The sequence below is a fragment of the Tauraco erythrolophus genome, chromosome 7 (genome assembly GCF_009769465.1).
Source record: "Tauraco erythrolophus isolate bTauEry1 chromosome 7, bTauEry1.pri, whole genome shotgun sequence".
NCBI lineage: Eukaryota > Metazoa > Chordata > Aves > Musophagiformes > Musophagidae > Tauraco > Tauraco erythrolophus.
This window is the reverse complement of record NC_141471.1, coordinates 38424332-38444524: the sequence shown is the minus strand read 5'-3', so window position 1 is coordinate 38444524 and position 20193 is coordinate 38424332. Positions and strand designations below refer to the sequence as shown.

At 40.5% G+C, this 20193-nt stretch overlaps 1 protein-coding gene across 1 annotated transcript in view; it reads left to right on the top strand.

The window, feature by feature from the left end:
• JAZF1 (JAZF zinc finger 1) overlaps positions 1-20193 on the top strand; it is a 192067-nt gene that overhangs the window by 89265 nt on the left and 82609 nt on the right. Inside the window, exon 2 of the mRNA XM_086614972.1 lies at positions 18636-18708. Coding sequence (XP_086471098.1) covers positions 18636-18708 — 73 coding nt within the window. The remainder of the gene's footprint in view (positions 1-18635; positions 18709-20193) is intronic.

Here is a 20193-nt window from a genome sequence, read left to right as displayed (position 1 = left end):
CTCCAATACAAAATAAATGAAAACTGAAGGTTAGATGCAATAACAGCCGTTACTTAGGCAGACACATCCATAACAACTGGTACCTACCTCGGTGCTTTCTGCTTGAGCTTGATGAGCCTATATATACACTGGTTTTTCTCATCAAGGCGTACTGTATCCTCTGTGTTTTCATAAAGCACTGTAATTGGAAATAGTCTGACAAAAGCCTTCCAAGTCTTCATCTTGGCAGTGAATCTGGCTGCAAAGTGATTCTAGTTGTATGAAGCATTTGAAACTGTTTATCTCTCACTGCTGGTATTCATTGATTTGTTTGTATTTCTTCAGTGTCTCCTCTAGGCCTATAAAATTCTCTGCAGTGCTTCAGCAGACGTTTTGCAGGAACATGACAGTGAACTCAAACTGAGTGCTTCTTTTTGATTTTCAGGGTGGTAGTGGTGGTTTTGGGTGTCATCCTCCCACCCACCCCGTTTTGGTGGCTCCTAGCACTTGCAGATCATTGAATGTTTGGATGCAGGCAGTGGCTAGTGTTACATTGGCAGGATACAATCTCTTGCATTTGTTCCTCAGCGTTGTTCTCAACCTTACAGCTTGAGTTCTTCATGTCTCTATTACAGTGGTACACTGTAAAGTATGACTGTCTTAATACTACTGGTAATGTGTAGGCAAATGGCATTTTGTTTTTGTTGGAACTGTGAAAAGAAGTGTGTTTATGGCTATTTTTAAGTACAGTTATACTTCCATCTCACTGTCTGTAGATACTCAGTTGTGCAAGCGAATGTAATGTAGCATAAGGAATCTCATTTTATTTTATCCACAGCAAACAGAAGGCTTGAGGCATTTAAAAAAAAAAAAAGTGAGTTGAGCAAAGAAATTAGTTTGCCAGGATGGTTAAGCAGTCTGTGGCTGAGCTGGAAACACAACTTGTAGCCTTTGATCTTAGCCAATGCAGAACATTCACTGTGTTATTTAAAAGGTGGACAAAAATTAACTTGGTACTTAATAATTTTAAGATAAGCTTACCATTAGTGATGGTGGGTTGAAACAATACTTAGTGTGCAATGTTTTTTGCAGTTGCCTCATGACAGTTCTTTTTCACCTTTGCTTTAAATCTGGAGGAATGAAGCTGCTCCTTGTTATATGAAGATCTTAGTCAGAAAATAAGATCTAGAGTGCCTTGGTTATGCTGGAGACCAGGACTGTGTCCGGACTTGCTGTTAGAAGAAGAAAAGGATATAACATGTCACCTCCTAATCTTTCAATAGAGGCCATGAAACTCTCACATCTGCTTCAGTTCTTAGGGGTCTTAGAGATGTGTAGCATCTCTATGATGTCTCCATGCCCACTATTCCAACATGTGCTAGCCTACTAGGCTTCTTTCTTGGTTCATGTCGAGCATAACTGAACTTCAAAGTACTGTGGTTCTTTTACTGATGACATCCATTCAGATTTCATAACATGCTGCTCTTCTCACGTTTAGAGTCCAAGTTTCAGTGAAAGCAGTGAGCAATAATTGCAGCTATTGATCATCATTAGCCATTTGAGAATTTGAGGATCCTTTAAACGGTCACGGAAGATACTACAATGTTCCTTTCCCCTTCCACTCCAAATCTGCTCTTAAATAACCAGGTCTAGTGTACAGCAGAGATGCAGTTTGTATAGGTAACATGAGAGGAACTACATCTGCTCTTGAGTTGTAGAAAAAGTCATCTACTTTCCTTTTTGGTAAATCAAGTGATCAGCTGGAGATTAAGAGTCATTTGACTTTATATGAGAAAGAAACTCATTAGCAATGACCTTTTTCATGCCTGTGTGAGGAAGAGCTAGTGTGTGGATTCCACAGACCTTTGGTTATTATGCTGATCCTTTTGACAATACCTCAAACTGTATCCCCACTGTTAACTTGACGTGCATTAATAGAAACAGGGAGGTGAGATCTGGAGATGTTCTTCAATGCATGTTTTTGTCTTAATTCAATTCAAAAACATCAAATAGAATTTAAAATGTAATCTTTTTTAAGAAACAGAGTTAAAACCTTTTGTTAAGAGCTGAATTTTTTCCTCTTGGGTCTTACTGGCTTGATGTGTTAATTAAACAGTTCATGCAGGTCTTTTCATCTCCTGTAACAGAAAGTAAATTTGAAGCAGGTATTTTACAACTGTCTAACATTCTCAGGAAAGCCTCGCTACTGCCTGATGCTGTTCAAAGGTGCATTGAAAAGAATTTATGATCTTGGTTCCTTTGCAGCTGGAGTGGCTTTTAATATTGCAAAACATGCTGATTTATCATCTTGTCTCGTAGCTGCAGAGAGAAGGCCATTTATTGCATAGACATGGAGAACGGACTATTCTTTCCAGCAGACACTAGTTCAGGCTGCATCACGACTGTAGTGCAGTCTGCCTCCTGTCATCCACCTCTGTTCTAACCCACTGATGACTTAGACTGGGGGATGTTAGAGCATGTTGTGCCTTCCTATGCCTTCCACAGCCCACTCCACCAGAATTCTTTCTGCTGAAGTCAGATTGCAATGGGTTGTTGGAGTACTTGGGTCTCATTCTGTATTGGAATGATATGCCAGTACATGCCTTAAGACTTGGAAGCAGGAAAGTGTTTACCCCGGAGATGTAACAATAGAATAACTTGTATTTTGACTGCTCATATTGAGATCCGCTTACCAAGGCAATGCAGAGGATATTTTTGGACAGCTGTCAGTCTGGTATGTTTCATTGTTACTAAATTTAGTAGTGTTTTCCAAGTATGTAAAGGAGGAAAAAGGTAGATCTAATTGGGAAAAGATGTAAGCAAGGCTAATGGCCTCATCAAATTGGCAAGCTTGAGTTCTGAGCTGATGCAGTGGACACCCTCTGGTAGGGAGTGTCTGAAGCTTTTTACGATTAAGGCAAATTGTAGGACTCCTTTCAAAACAAAACCAAGAAACCTTCAACCCCAGCATTTTACATTAGTCTTGGCGTGGACAGATTTCAACTAGCAGTAAAAGCAATCTTTAGATACTTTTGTTTGTTTGTTTTGATTTCAACTGCCTTCTCCTCTCCAGAAAGAAGAAAGGCAAAAGAAAAGTTATTAATGTTTCTGGCTTCAGGATTGGTGCTGACATGGGAACCCTCGAACAATATGCAGCTTTTTCTTTGTTACGGGGCTTTTTCTAAGCATCTTGTCTGCAGTTAATTGGCAGGCAGACAATGTCAGTCTCCCGCTGAGGTGGTTTGTTTAAGGTGTTTATTTCCATACTCTTTAATTCATGCCACCTTCCCTGCAGTTTTTTGTCATAGAAGATACTTGTCTTCATTTTGACTAGGCTATTAGGTAGTCTACTGACTGTAGTGAAAAGCTTTAGAGCTAGAATAAATTACGGAGGAGTTACTAGGCATTTCTCTGCTTCTCACTGCAAATCAATACCACTCTGTAGAGCAAGGGGTGAGCACACTGACACTGCATTAAAGAATGAATGTTAAAAGCAGCTAAAATCCAAACTGAATGGAGAGGGAGATATTTCACTTAGCCTTAGATGTGTTTAGAAACAGGAGTAGGGAATAGAAAAGGCTTGTTGGAAGGGGCAGGAAAAACGCTTTAGGGGAGGGGAGTATTCTTGCTGGTGGTCTTAATTTCTCTTGCAATCCAATTACCATACTTATTTACTCTATGCTAGTCCTGAATACAAAGAGAGTTCAAAGCAACTTTAGCTAAATATTGTGAATTAATCCTGGCAGGAATGCATTTATGTTGTCCTAATGCTGATCTGCAGGTGTCTATCAAACCTGGAGAAATATTTTGTTGCAAATTGGATTATTTTATTAGTTTGTTTAGAAACAGCAAACCAAACAAGCTCTTCCTCTGAACAAATACTCTTTTAATAGGCCATACCTTTTTAAATAAGTGTTAGATGGAAATGTTTTAAAGAATTTGTTTAGGACTTTTTATGCTATTTCTTGAGAAGAGAGAAACAGACTACAAATGGGAAGCCATCTGCTGTTGCATGTAGTAACATACTTGGAAAGGCGATTATATTGTTTTCCTAATGTTATGGGCAAATTACATTTGTGAGATGATTACTGAAATACGTTTTGAGAAAGAACTATTGTTTTTAAAGTTGAAAGTGTCTTTATTCTATAGACTACTAGTCTTTTGAGGCCAAATTATTGAATGCTTTTTATAGAATTTAAAAAACAACTCCAACAGAGTAAGTAACAGCATAGCTGAATAAACATTGAGCAAAACTCATCAGTTTAAATTGTCCTTAAATTAGGCATCAGAACCTTTATCTACTAAGTGTCTCCATTTTATCATATCCCTTAAATCATTTTGATAAATGTATGCTGTGCTGCTTATTATCAGCTGTTGATGAGAGGAGGAACAGAATAAAAAATATTAAAATTTGTTGCTGTAATAATGGATAATGCTATCGACTTCTAACAGTTAATTGTTGTTTATTAGTAACAATAGTAGAATTTAGAAGGTACTAAACCATCACTTCAGGAAGTAATTTTTTTTTGCAGCAATTAAATGTAAAATTAGCAGCTGGATTGTTTAGAGGAATGTGCTTCTTTTCTAGGAGAGGTGTATATATATACTGTAGATGTTTGTGTCATGATCTGAGTAGGCCTTACTTGAGTTTTCAACATGACTGATGTCCTCCTTTTCCCCCTACCTGTTTCCAAGTTGTTCTTGATTCTAATTACTTATAATAGAGAAGAGCAAAATAACGGATGTTTTGGTGATTCTGAATAATCAGTTTTCCAAATGGCTACGGACTTGTAAATACAGTAAATTTAACACCATTTTGAAACAGAGCAGTACTACCTTTTGAAGTTGTACTGAGCTGGGAGTGAGGCATTGCCTTCTTACGAGACATCAGAAATACACAGCATAGCAAGCTCGTGCAAAAATGAGTGAATGGATTTTCTTTGTACAGGATTCAGTGCAAGGAGAAATTTAACTGTTTGTAGGAAATTTTCTCTTCTGAGTCTTTTATCTTACCCTAACTTAATTAAAACAGATTTTTGCATTTCCTTTCTGTTCATACTGGGGAATTCATTTTTATTGTTTGAACACAGCATGTTTTTGATTGGGATAATAAATTTATTTCCTATTTTAAACTGATCCTGTTTTGTCTTTCAAAGGCATTGAGGCTTAGCTTAATTCAATGTGATTTGGGTTTTTTCTACATCAGAGCTATCCGAAGTAGAAAAGTATCTTAATACCTTTCTGTTGTGAAGAAATGACTGAAAAGCAATAGCTAGAGAGGGGTAACATACTTAGTATTTAAGCAATTTTGTTAAGTTCTAACGGGAAATGTTTTAATGGTCCTGAGTGGCGATACAGGCCAAGGCTGCCGCACACCGCGCGGGCCTTGCTGTGGCACTCCCAGTGCCCCGTTTGTGTGCCAGGTCCTCCCTGGCACCACTGGCGTAGGGCACCTGAAGGGCTACGTGCCTGCCAGAAATCACCGCGGCTGCCACCGCTGCATTGTGAGGAGCAAACTCAGGCGCTGAGAAGCGGCTCGAAGACCCCTCCCGTTGCGGGAGGTGAGAAAACGTCTATCAAAGAGCTGCCGCCGGCCGCGCCGCTCCGCACCGCGCCGCTCCGCACCCGCGCCGCTCCGCACCGCGGGGAGGGCGATGGCGGCGGGGGCCGCGGCCGCGCTCTCGGCGCCGCCACGAGGGGGCGCGGGGTCCCGGCTCTGCTCGGAGCCGCGGCCTCCGCCTGCAGCGGCGCGGGGCGGGGGCAGCGCCCGGGCCGCGCGGCTCCGCCGCCGCTGGCGGACCGGGCTGGGCGGGCTGCGCTCGTCACCGCGTGGAAGCGCACGGGAGGTTTGCAATGACTGTGATGAATCCAGTGCGAACTGATCCGCGTCGCTTTAACGACCCGGCCGCCGGCGGTGTGTCTTTTCACATACCGAGCCGAATGTCTCGTTTCTCTTTAATCTTCTACTAAGGACTCGGACGAGCCGTTTCTTGGCTCTTGTGTCTCCCCGTGAAGCAGTGGCTGCCGCTGCCCGTTGTGGGAACGGTGTTCCCCCTCCCTGACTGGTCGGGTTCAGAGTTAAAAGAGACTTTCTGTCGCTGAGTCGCAGCTCTCCCACCTCCGCTCCTGCCCCTGCGGATGGCACACCAGGGTGAGTCCGCGGGTGGAAATCGGCGCTGGGCTTAATGATGAGGAAAAAGTCCTTTGGCTGCGCTGAAAACCTCAAGTTTTCTCACCAAAGGGAACTGGCGAAGCATTCCTCGGGACATAAATAATGTCTCCTCTCATCCCTCCCCAAGCCTCCGTTGGTGAGTGGTTGGGTGAGGGTAAAACCTCAGTTCTGTCTTCGTGCATCAGTTCAGGCCGTTGCGCTGGGGCAGCAAATGACAGGATCCAGCTTCAGTCAAGCTGCAAGACTTCTGCTCTCCCTCGCTCTGCAAACTCTTGTCCTCTCGGAGCTGGAGTGGGGTGGCCAGATGGCATTCAGTGGAGGACACTAAACCACTTAGCCTGCTTGACTTCCAGCGGCTGGAAGTACTGGAACCGAGGTGGTGACTTTAGCGCATGAAGTAATCTATTTCACCTTGCTAGTTCTCAAGAGAAGATAATTTGAAATGCTTTTTCAGGAGCAAGTATCAAAGGTACAAAAGTGCGGAGGATCTGCTCCACCGTTAGTACTTCAGGGCGAACAAAATAGTCTTGTGGCTCAAGGCTTATGGTTAGCAGCGCTTTAAGAGTTTTCCATACCAGTCCTTGTTATTCCAGTGATTGAATATTAATCTTTTAAAAGGTGCTATAGAAGACAAGCAATAAATCTAAATAAAAATAGTTGTTAGTTTGTTTGCAGAGAAGTAGATTTTTTGCCTCATAGTAGTGCGCAAACGTGAACCTCATATTTTCAGTGATGATGTCGTCCTCTTACAGAGAGAGAAACCCTACCCTCCTGCAAGAAACGCAGTGATATATGATGTGCGTTCGTGTTGCTTGTTCCCTGTAGACCAGGCTTGTTGCTGGGTGTTTCATGCATAGCACAGGTGACAAATATGGAGTTGTTCACAGATTGGATAAGGCATACTGGTAGTGAAATTATTTCCAGTGAATTAAATTGTGTAAGACACAGCATGTCTGAATGAATTTTGGAAAAGACGTTTCAGGAAATAAAGGTTCTCTGAGCACCTGACATTCTTACGCCCTCGGTTCCTGTCATTGGTCCAGCCAGCCCCTGGCTACACCAGCCATGGTTACTGTATTCTGGAGGGGGCTTCTCTTGAGTAACGCTAAGTAATGATGCTATTTCCTTCTTCCTTACAAGAAATGGCTTAGTTCTGTGCACTCCCTGTTCCTCTCAGCAGGAAGTAAGATTAGGAATCTAGGCTGTCTCCTACAAGACTATGCAAAGTAGTAGCCCAGAAGTTAAGCATCTTATAGCAATTTTAGTGACTCACAGGAAAAATATGTATTGTTTCCTTCTGGTACAACCACCCTCCCTCAAAAAATAAACCAAAAAAACCCTGCAACCACTGCTTGCAGAGGAGTGAAAGCACAGTAAATAAGTTGCAGTAAAAAGCTTCCGTTTTGATTCCTGGTAAGTACGAAGAGGTTTAATTTGTGAAATACTAGCTGCACTGCCTATAGTGGTTCATTTTAATATTTCCAGCCAAAATTAGAACTGGCCTGTTTTCAATGTCGCTTGAAAATTTAGTGCTATGTTGATAGTCTGAAATGGAGATCTTCTGACATTGCAGATGAAATATGTGCCACTGAAGTTCAGTTGTGGTTTAGCTGGTCATGGAGTTGGGATATAATCATATTATTTTAGCTCCTGGAGATCATTACTACTTTGGGAAATAAAACCCTCAAGCATCAGAACTGTCAAGATATATATTTTGAACTTTTATTTAAAGTAATACTAGGTTTTATTTATTTTGGAATGTTTAGCTGGGTTTTCGTTATTAAAACTAGATGAGAACAAGGGTTTGAGTATTTGAGTAATAATAATAAAAAGGCAAAACGCAAACCTATAAATTTTCATTTTTTCTAATAGGAAAACTAGCTGTTTTGCAATAACTGCTTGCTTTATGCAAAACTGTTTATCCTAGGATATGAATTTAAGCGTGTACTCGCCTCGCATGCTTGATTTGAAAATGCACAGACTTGTGGTTTACGTAAAGATGGCTCTTCTACTACTAGTTAACCAAGTTTTGCCCGAAAAAGGCCAAACCTCCCAGTGGATTTGTCCAGACCAGACCTGGGTTCTCATAGAAATCCACTAAACTCAACCCTCAATCAATATGTTGCCAACTCCAAAAATTATTTCCTCATAATTTTGGCAAAACGCTGAATTCAAGATGAATGCTCCTCATTTCTTTTTTTGTCGACTTCCAAATGTACAGGATAATGATGTGTATGACCATATAGAGTGGAGAAACGTGTGAATTTTGGAAACACAGGTTTTTGACCAAACACCTAGGAAATTTGCGTGCAGGGCTGGGTCTGCATCGGAAAGCACCCTCCAGCACATCTCCTCCTTTCTCTCCAGTCTGTCAGCGTGGGGAATGAGAAACACTTTCCCTGGCAGGCGCCCCTGTACCACCCCACCCCGGGGGGGTCACAGCTTTGCAGGCAGAGTGTTTTTATTGGCCTCCTGTGTCACCTGGGGAGGCGATACGACTATGTCAACAAGAGAAGTCCTTTTGATGTGCTCTTGCTGTGTCGCCGTTAGAAGGCTCTGCCAACATAGCTGTGGTGTTACCATTCAGGCAGAGGGCACTGAGTGTAGTCGGGGCCTGCAAAAATTAGTAAAAAGACCATCGTGCTGGTGTGTGTGTTTTGGGGCAGTGCTGCATGCCCAAAGGTGGTTTTATCATTGTTTCAGTATAGAAAATATCTCTAAATTTTGGACTTCTTTTTCTTTTAATTAATTTTGGGGACCTTCCCCAATTTGAGTGAATTAAAGGTGAGTGCCTTTCCACAGTATATGAGTTTAAAACTCTCAGATATAAGAAACATTATAGTGTGGTAAGAAATAAAAATACTAATTTCATTATTGTAATGGGATCATTTTAGAGATTAGTAATAATATACGTTATACCCTGTGTGCTTGACTGTTAAGTGCGAATGGACCTTTTATTTTAACACTCTCCACTGGCACCTCATGAGATTATTTGGCTTGAAATAAATGTTGGGAAATTCTGTGAAAATGGCATTCTAATTTTTCTCTATTTCAAGCTTCATTAAGTATATTTGCACATAGGAGTTGCAAGCAAGATATTAACATTTCAAGTGCTTAAAAATTGACTACATCTCGCAATTTAAAAAGTAAAATAAAATGTAGCAGTAGACTTTTGTTTTGGTTTGGTTTGGGGTTTTTTTCTCCTTCTCTAAAGGACCTTCCCAGCACTCTGCTGATCTCCTGTTGATTTGATTAATGAACATTTTACCTGTTAAAAGTAACCATTAATTATTGCATTTGGTTGCAGCAATAATTGTATGTTTCAAATAAAAGCTAATTAATAAGTGGAAAAGCATCACAGCACATGAAGTGTGCTTGCAATTCGCTACATCTGAAAGATCACGAGATGCCTTTTTGGCATTTGTAGCTCTGCAGCTAGTTACCAGCAATTGCGTTCCATATGAATAGAAGTTAAGTATCTAATTTACAACATTACTTTTTATATTCTGAGACATTCTGAGGTACTGAGAATATTATGAGGATGTCTGTAATCACAGTGCATGGTAATATTCTCTTAATGAATTACAGATATACTCTCCTACACATCTCCCGGATTTGTAGTTGCTGCTGGAGTTTTGGTTGGGTTTTGGGAGCATGGAGCACGTGGGAGATGGCTGATCAGGTGCCATCCCTTCTGCCAGAGGCAACTGCAGGCTGTAGGCAGTAGCATGTTGTTTAGCTGTGCCAGAGGTCTGAGGAGGCCCTCATGGACTGGGCTGTATCCATAATCAGCCCAGCTTCTAACAGGATCGGGAAAGACCACAGCTCAAATTTCTCTGCTGAGAGAGGATGCTAGTTGTGCTCACCTTCCAGAGTGAGGGGGTTTGGGAAAGTGACAAGAATGCAGGATGGTACACAGAGAGCTCACACACCTTGTAAGGATGGGAAGGGAGATGTGATCTTCCTCTCAGGCTGCATATGACCTCCAGGCTTCCCACTGAGAACGCTTACAGTACATGATGTGGGGTTTGGGGTGTTTTTTTTTTTTTTTTTTGATAAAGACTTTCACAAATTCTGCATTTGGTTTACAGTTCTGTAAATTGGTATAAAGCAAGAAAGCAACTCTTAGGGTAGCCTCAGGCAAGTTTTGGTCAACCAGATTGCCCCACTGAGGGATACAGGGAACAGATCAGTTGCTTGGATCTGTCCACTACCTCGCAGTTGTCCTAGCACATTTGATACTATCCAGCCTCAATTAATGCAAATTATTTGGGGGACAGAGGAATGGAATGTTATTTTGATTTCTGGAAAGGGAAAACTCTCTTGAGGCAGTAGATTGTGTGTAATAAGGACCACAAAAGTAGCAAAATAATATATTTTCAAATAAACAGATGAATGCATGACAAAGTTGATCAAGTATTTGGGTTGAGAACTTCTGTTCTTATTTGTGTGTTGTGTTATTTATATAATATGTGGCACTGGAAAGTTATGCAAACTCTCATTTTTCACTTTAATTGCCTATTTGAAGACAGCATGACGGATCCAAAGGTTGCTTTCAGCAACTGAGGAGCACTGTGGTCACTTACTAGTGTGCAATAATTAACTTAATTGCAGAAATTAGAGCGTTTTAAAGATTCAGGATTCATGATTGGACTCTATGCATTCTTTCTCTTTTCTATTGTCCATATGTGAAATACCTTTTTCTTACCTTTTTCTTTTCTTATTAATATCACAAATATTTTTTTAATGAAAGATACTTTTCAGAAGATTTGCAAATCCTCGTGTTTATGTTTACTTTACTATTTGTTTTTTAAATTGAAAACATCAAATGATCTACTCAGTTGCGTTGCTGAGCTACTGTTTTAATCTGAAATCTCTTTAGTAATTATGCATTAAATTAGTACATGTGAATCTGTAATCAGAACCCTATTTGGCTGGGCAATAGGAGGTAAGGGATGGCCATTACTTCTAAGAGTTCACAGTCTGAATTAAATAGTGGCAGCTTGCAAGGATGAAACAGGATTGCTCAGCAATAGCCTTACATGAAAAATATTTTACTCTTCTGTTTGCTTATATAAAAAAATGCTCTACTCTGCTGTAAGACCAAAGCACAGATTTGTTTCTGTGTAGATTATCTGAAACACCATGTATTACCTTATTACCCGACAAGATACCATTTTCTCATATGACAAAGCTCTGAGTTCTTGTGTCTCACAGAGTTTGAGCTATAAAATGGAGTTTCACGTGTGCTGGTCTGCAGCAGTGAATGGATGCTGTTGGTTGTGATGTTCTTGGAGGTTTTTGTGCTTTAATTTTCAGCAGACTGCTTTTGAACTTCTGTGACCCCCTTGTTTATATGGTCTCTCTTGCAGTGATGTCCTCTGACTGCTTCTTATAGGTTCTGCAGTAATAACTCTCAGCACAGGTAAAATACTGGAGTTGTGTGCCTGGCATCAGGGTGCGTTTCCTATGCAGAGGCAGTTTTTACACATTCCCGTTTTCTTCAGGAACTTCCATGAAGATTGCCTCGCTTTCTTGTGAGGGGCACCTATGTGAAGAAGCTAGCATGTGCTAAACCAGGATGTTAGGTCAGCAGATGCTGCTTTCTATGCCTTCTAGCTGCCTGTGCGTGCATTCCCAATATATACCTGTTTGCTTTTTTTCCTGAGGCAACCTTCATTTAAATAAACCTACTGTTTGATATTTCTTTTTGCTAACCACTTGGCCTACATGTGTAATGTGTCATTTGCAGTTGTTAAGATTACTGCTGATGTTTTTGTGCTTGCAGGCTTTAGGAGAAGTCCACAGTAGTTTAAACTTTGATCTGTGACCTATGATGCTTTACGTTGTCTTTGGACTCCATTATCCTTCTGTGATAATGCAGCAATTGCAATCAATCAGTTGCTGAGTGGAAAGTAAGCAGGCCTGGTTTGGGCAGCAGCAGAGTGCCAGTACAGCACTGCCAGCCCGATAGAGCTGTCTCCTAGCAGGCCAAAAATACTGCAGTTTCATGACCTTCTTGCAGTATTTGTGGCCTGTGTCTTTCAGGAGGTTTTTTTGTGACTTCATGCACTTACAAGCAATTTGATGGGGGAAATAAACTCCTTGCAGCTAACTGAGAAATTTTTGCAACTCTAGGATAAACCAAACAGGGAGAATTTCGTACTAAGAAAATATACTGAAGCCTCTAGCATTGACTGAAACTGTGAAAGTTGAAATAAATACAGTGTTTTCTTGTTTGCACTTGCCTGAATGTAGCTTTCTCAGTCATCTATTTAATGAGAGCTTAATCTGGAAACGTGGAAGAGTTTTGTGTCTAATCTGTTTCACACATTGTGGTAAATCCATCTCTGTGGCATTTAACGCCTTGATCTTGGAAAGAACTTAAACTTGTGCGGAAATATTAAAGGTGTTCTTTAAGTCAGATGCTTTAAAACTCTTGCAGAATCATGATGTTTATCCTTCAATGTTCTGTCTTTGAAGTGTAGAGATGAGGAAAATTTTCCCTTTGGAGACGAGGGAAATTTTTTTCTTTTTCGAAGATATGTTTAGGGGACCGTGTTAATATCTGTAAAATCATAGTTGCCTGTGATCTTATTCTTTAAATTTATAAGAAGACCTGAATAACACAGTATTTGGATTTGAAACTGTGACATTCATAATGGCTTCCTTGTAATGGAAGTTTTGGATAGGGAACAGTTTCCAGTAACATTGAATTTATCTGTTTCTGGCTTTTTAAGCTACATCCCTGTAAGAACAATTGTGGACTTTTAAGGAAGCCAACAGAAACGTTTGCCTTGGCATCATTAGTGAGGCGAGCTAGTTTCAAGGGAAGTGTAGGCTTTAATTAACTAGCTGAGCTGACTTATATCAGCGAGTTTCAAGGCCAAGTGAAATACAAGACGAGCGCTCGGTGAACCTGGTGGTGGGCGAGTGGAATGCATGTACGGATGTTCTGACAAAGCCAGTTGTGAGTCTGGGGGACCTCTGTGCTGGCAGTTCACCTCGATGTGATTTTGCACAAAAAGGTGAGATTATCATAAATATCTCTGAGTAATTTGGGAGATACATCGTACTGTAAGTCCTTACTCCTTGTAAATATGAGGATTAGTGCTTTTAAAATCCTTTGCAGGGCCATTATTTTCATAACATTTCTGGCATTTTGTTACTCTTTTTAAGATTAAGCAGAAACAGAAATAACGCCCTTGAGTTGGCAAGGGGAGTTTTGTCTTTTTGCTTTTGTTGCAACTATTTGGCTTAAATAATGGCATGTTTGATAGAAGACAGGTTTTTCAAACCTAAGTCTTTTTAATATGGATGCTTTCCCTGCTCCCCTGAAATGTAGTATCTACAACATTAGTGAAATCTGGTGAAGGGTTATAGCTACCCAAAAAATGTGACAATCCAGTCACTTCATTTGTATGTGAACAGGAATTCATATGTCCTTCTTTCCTTCATGTCCTTTATGGCCTCCTGTCAGTCTTGACCTCAACTTCTGCCTCTGAAGTGGTGGCACAGTGGGGTGAAAGTGGCACTAGCCACTTCATATTCAAGATGTTGAAGAGTCGATTAAATTTTACCTGCTTTAAGTCATTATTTTTTCTTCCGAGACTATCTCTACCACTTTGCTAGTGGTAGTGACCTTTCTTAGTCCCTGTAAGAAGAAAGCTTGCGGTTGTAAAATAATGCCACTGAAATTTTTTAGCACTTTTCTGTGTGCCCTTTATAAGGTGAAAAGTGATCTTTCACAGTGATTTAAACGCAGGGACTTTATGAAAGTGAAGTTCTCATGTGAAGTTACTTGTGATAACTTTCTTGCATCTTGTAGGGCAAAACTTATTGCTCCATAATATAATAATAAAGATGTGACATGTATTTTTGTGCAGAAATACTTGTGTGGAACAAAGTTATATAATTGATGAAGACTATCCTTACATAGGATGCATATGTCTTTTGTATTATTTGCTTTCTTTAAAATATTCACCAGGTTAGCATTTTGCAGTGTTTTCAATCTGCAGGGTTTTTTTTCTGCGTAGACTGAGGTGATTTAGTAATCATAGCTTGGATCAGTAGGCTGATTGATTTTGTCAGAACATGGTCCACAGAAATGCCTGGCTTCGTCTGAGCAGTTCAAAGATGGCACAGTGCAATTTATGGTCTTAGCTTTAATTACACATGCTTACTACTTGTCTGGTTGCCAGTACAAAACAGGTTGTGGATGTGAGAAATTGAAGGTGTCTAATCCTATGGTTGATTAGTTGAATAACTCTCTCTCGTGGATGTTAGGACTCACACTTGTGTCTTTTAATAGTGAGGTGGTGGGACCCAGAAAAAAAACTCTGAGGTAGTTCATATGAAATCAAAATTTTATTTCAATAATATTTCATTAAAGAAAAGAGAAAAAAAACAGGGTTTCCAAAATCTAGCACCATAGTAAAATAAGAGAACATAGCTAAAAAAACCCTACAGCACTACATAAAGTGCATAGTACTTTTCTTCCTGCTGTGGCATGAAATCAGTGGAACATAATGCTTATGAGAAGAGACAAGTAATGAAGGCAGCTAATGTACAGCGAGTGGCAATTTGTTCTACCAGATTTAAAGTGTTATAGCAAAGCTAATGAAGTAGCAAGTCTTCGATAGCCCACATTAATTCAAGAAGCGAGGGTAACTAGTTAAAGTAATGCTAATCAACCATGCTGTCTGGATCTTTGTCTTAAAAGAAAGAGAGCTCAAATCAGTCCTAGGTTGTACTGCTTAAATACTTCTCAAGAAAAAGATTTGTCATCTGTGCCTGTTTAATCCATTATAGGTGTCTGTTTGGAAACTATTTAGGCTACTTTTGGCTGACTGACCAGCCTATGCATGTTTGAAGAAACATTGGCTAAACATTTTACATTATACAGGACTGTTTGGTGAGATTGACAACAGATTTTTGCTTCCCCTGCTCCTCACCCTCGACTCGGATAGTTGAGAGTGTTGGCCAATGTATAACATCTCCTGTTCCGTGGTCAGAGACTGTGGCTTTGGGCAGCATGTGTGGCGTTAGAAAACGGTGCTAGTGTCTGTCTGAATGTGCTTAGGTGTGAGAGAAGCAGAGCACTGGCAGTCCAGGCTTGAAGATTCAGCATCAGGGAATACTGCTTAATCTCACTATAGCTGTGTTTGCTATCTTTTAAGTTGTGTTTGGTTTGTTTGGATTTGTTTTTTTTAAGCAAGTCTGGGATGGTTGTGGTCTTTTTGTAGTTGTTAACAATAGTGTATATTCACCCTGTGCTCAAAAGTATGCTAACTAACATCAAGAAAGTAAGTTGAGACTGTCTAAATTTGGAGTAAGATACAGTAAGGGGAGTGGGGGGGAGTCAGGCCACAGGGGAGGGGGCAGTACAGGGAAAGAATTGTATATATGTTCGGTCCTGTGGTACAAGAGTGAACAAGTGATAATAGATGTCTCTGTGGGATTTTTAACTTGTTCATATGTTGGGACGTTTTGAGGAGAGAGGAGCGGGCAGCGCGAAAGTGAAGGCAGGAGAGAGCAAGAAGGGAGGCAGGATGAGTAGCAAGAACTAAGGTTAGGAAGGGGCAGGAGAGAGGGAAGGTGATGGCTGAGGTTGGGCAGAGGATGAGGAAGAGGGAATGGAGGTGGGAAGGAATGGACCGGTGGCATTTTAAGACAGTGAGAAAAACAGCTGGTGGTGGTGAGCAAAGTGTACATGTGCCCTGGATAGCAAGGCTGTGCAGGTTTTAGGTGGGTGCAGTGGGGCTGCTGGTGTGGCCTTCGGGCCCTTCCACCTGGGGAAGGGCTGTGCCGGGGCCACGGCATCCTTTGCACAGCTGACCTGGTCTCTGCTGCTTTCTGCTCTTCTCTGAGGACCATATGGTGACGCCAGTGCAAGTTTCTGTGCTTTCTTTTTAACTTCTGTTATTATAGCTGGGGAAGAGAAATAATATCCAACCATGTCATGTATAGTTCATGCTACAGTGCCAAAATGAATACGATGTCCTCATGACTGGCAACCCAGCAGGTGGTTGCAAGAGGAATAAAAATGCGTCAAGCATTTTGAGTGCTCAATTCGTACAAGATTTTTTGGACCACATCTTGGCTTATTTTTTGGTGGAATTGGGATATACGACACAATCCACTTGAAATACATGTGAAGACTGATACGTGGAGGGGGAAGGGATAGATACACGGAACAGAGACTGTGTGCAGCACATTCCTCCTGTGTCAGGTAGCACCTTCTGGCAGACAAGACCCTGCTTTGTGAAGGTGCCAGCAGGCAAATTTCTCTGTGTTTTGGTAACACGCTCCTACCAAATTATGGGGCTTTTGGTTTCTGTTTTTGCATTTTCATCTTCAGCTGGTGTTATGGTGAGCTGCTGGCGAGCAGCAGAAGGGTGGTGGACTCTTCATTAGAGCTTCCCTTGCCCTCTCCCACGGATACATGCAGCACTCTGATGTAAACCAGCCCCAATTTTGTCTCCTTCAGTCACAGAAACTGTTGTTTATAGATGGAGGTTAATCCCATTTAAGAACTGGATTAGCAAAGATGTAGTCATTTAACCACAGATGCCTAAACTTGCGTGGAGGCAGTTCTCAGATAGTCCTGGCTGGGATTAGTGCTCTGCAGACATTCTGGATCTAGACAGTTTCGTGGCAGGCCGTGCACCGCCGAGGTGTAAATCTAACGGAGCTCACCAGGACAACAGTTGTATCCTTGGCCTGTTAAATGACTGTGGGTTTTGTAGAGAGAAAGACAAGTGAAATATCTTTGTGTGTTGTGTGAACCTAATTTCCTCAGAAAACTGAATTATAAAGATAACACGGAAGATAGCTGATGGTTTGCTGTCTTTGGTTAGCTTAATTCAGACTGTGGTGTGCTGGTAATTACTGCAGAATTTCCCCAGGCACCAGCAAGATCTGCTCCTTTTAAGGATAACAGGCTTGGGATTACTGGTTGGACTGGCACTTGTGCTGTTATCCGTCTCTGAACTACCTTAAAGGTAGTTATCTCTTTAGGGACATAGCGATAAAGCATGTTAGCAAATCCTGGAGCCTGAGCTTTGCAGGAGCAAATGTAGGAAGAAAGAAAGAAAGATTAGAATCAGTCTGAGCTTTGAGGGGGTGGGACAAGCAGGGATTCCCTGCTTGCTGAATAAAGACATTATCTGGTTTGGGCAGTGGTGTGGCATGTGCACCAACCTCAAGCACAGTCCCCATCCACTTCAGTTAAAAATCTTTCTTAAGGCTGGGCAGCAGAGACAGATTTCAAAATAACTGTTAACATGTTTTAAAAACAACAAAACCCACTAGAAGCAACTGATGAGGTCAAACAAATGTGGCTACCAAGATAATGAACTTAATAACAAAGCTTAAAGTTGTAGGAGAAAGTGAGAACAATCCAAAATACGAGTTTTGCTTGGGATTCTTCTCCTTTCCCTGCCACCCAACACAAAGTAGATACTTCTCAGAAATAAAAGATGGATAGTGGCAGTGCTATGAGGAGCCATTTAGTAAAGGCAATTAGTATTCTTTATAGTTAAAACGCAGAAGTTACACCCAGAATTGCTTTTAAAGTAGTGCATAAAATACATTGTTAATGACTATGTAGTAATCTGCACAGGTATGATGCACATTTTCCATTGGGAACTTTTGAGGACTTTATGCTCGGCTCCTAACAGTGCATTTCTACAACGTAGGACAAGGCTGTATTGGAAACCTCAATGTAATCTTATTTTTTGTATAAGAAAACTATGTAAACTAAGGCATACTTCCTTGGGTTTGTTTCCTAAATTTAAACCAAGACTACTGCTTTGTTAGACAAAAGCAAAACTTAACTGAAAAGGACAATGAAAACAGTGATTGAAAACATGTTTTTTCATTTGAGTGAGAAAGTTAGCACTTGAGGGAATTGGATTGTGTTTGCTTCAGGGCTTTTGGTGGGCAATGCTCTGCTTGGCAAGCATTTTGCTTCAAGTGCATTTTTATATGACTTTTCTGATTGAGAGCTTCAGAAAATAAGCTGTAGAAAAGGAAGAAAGCAAAACTCAGAGATGCAGAAGAAAAGTGTCGAGTCCCAGCTGAAGATATCTAATATCTAATCGCTCTTGAAACATCTCAAAATGTGTCAACCATATTTAGAAATAGCTACATTAAAAAAGAAGAAAACTTGATCCTTTTAACACTGTAAATCACAGAAAGCAGTGAAAACTAGTATTTATGAGGGGGATTGTGAAAGCCTGTGTGACAGTTTGAAATTACATCACTGTTGATGTTTCAGATTCTTGTGTAAAGTAATGCAATACTGTGTTTATGAATGAACGAATGAAGGATTGTACTGTGCTGAGTGTGCTCTGTATGGATAAACTGGATTGAGCTATTTCATATCGCACATCTTTACTTACGTTACTTTGCAGTATACAGTCCCATATGTTTCGATGTACATGTAGGAAACTCAACTCAGCGTGTGTATTTTTTATTTCAGATACAGACCCACGTGTATTAGAAAAGCAAGAACTTCAGCAGCCAACCTATGTTGCTCTGAGTTACATCAACAGGTAAGTGTGGTTATTTGTCAGGTATAGCTGATCTTGGTTTGCACAATACGTGTATGCACTCATATGCCAAAACGGTATGCTTGTGTGTGCACTCTGTTTTGTTGCATGTTATATGACACTATGATAGCACCTGTTTTGGAAAGACAGTTGAATTAAAATTTAAATAAATTTTTAATCACTTTTCCATAGCCTTTCAGCTGTACCGCTCAGATACTTAGAGCATGAGGTTTTAGCCTTTTATGTTTAATTTAAATCTTGTACGAAACAAGATAATTCGTCATTGCTTGTTTTTCTGCTTTGTTGTGCTCCGCATAAGTGAGTGGAGGTTTTTTTTTTTCAATCAAAAGTGAAATTTAACTGATAATAGCCCAATATGTAAGAGAATTTTTTACAGTACTTCGAAAGTTTTTCAACCACAGTGTATATCTTCAAAAGTCTTGCTCACTAGTCCTATATAACCTAAAACTTGAAAAAGTAGAGCAATTAAACCAATTTTTAAAGCATTTATCTAAATGACAGAGCCTTGGCTTTTCAGTTATTGAACTGAAACTTCCAGAGTACTCCAGCATGGAGGAATGGAAGGGTTGCTCATGTCTCAGGCTGTGTTATGGTGAAGAGCCGCCTGAGGGCTGCTCCTTATTTTCCCTCTCACCTAATAAGCACATCACAGAATTCAATGGAGGTAGCTCAGACTACTTTTCCTCTGGGAGGAGAGTGACACATGGAGCATGCTGCATGGAAGGGAAAGATGGCAAGGTTTTGTGCAGTTGCAGTGTCCCTTTTTCAGTATGTTTGCCAAGCTGTCTTGTAATCCTAAATGAACACTGTACAGGAAGTGTAATTCCTTTAAAACACTTTTTCCTGTTCTTAGTAAATCAACATGCTGCTATTCTGGGATTATTTTGCCTTCTTTTACATCATACTGGATTTTGATGAGATGTACTGTGCCTGTAAATTCCAGTTAGTTGCATTTTGGAAATGCATTTCTCAGAAAATACTCTGTATGGGATTATTGGGTTTTATACATGGGACACCAGCTTCCTTTTGTATCTTACTGTCTAGAGGATGAGAGACAAACTCACAAGCCTGGAACATTAATTCAAAATTTAATTCAGGATAGACTGAGTTGATTTGAACTCTAATGGGTCATACATAACACAAAATTTTTCTTTCTAATTCTACTTCATGTTAAAAGTGGAAAAAAAAACTTAAACGAGCAAACTTTTTTGAACACAGAATCTGCTATTTGACTTTGTGTAATATATGCTGTAGAGAGGGAGTGTTGGGGGGAGCAGGATGGGGAGAAGACTTTGAAGTATGAAAGTAAATGGTGTTCACTTGATGAAATGACTACATTTTCTCCACTACATGAGACTATGATGATTAAGAATAGCTGGTATTGACATGATTTCCTACTTGGCAAGTAACTCCTGTTCTTCCTGGAGACAGTCCTACCCTTTAAAGCATGTTTTGAAATTAACCATG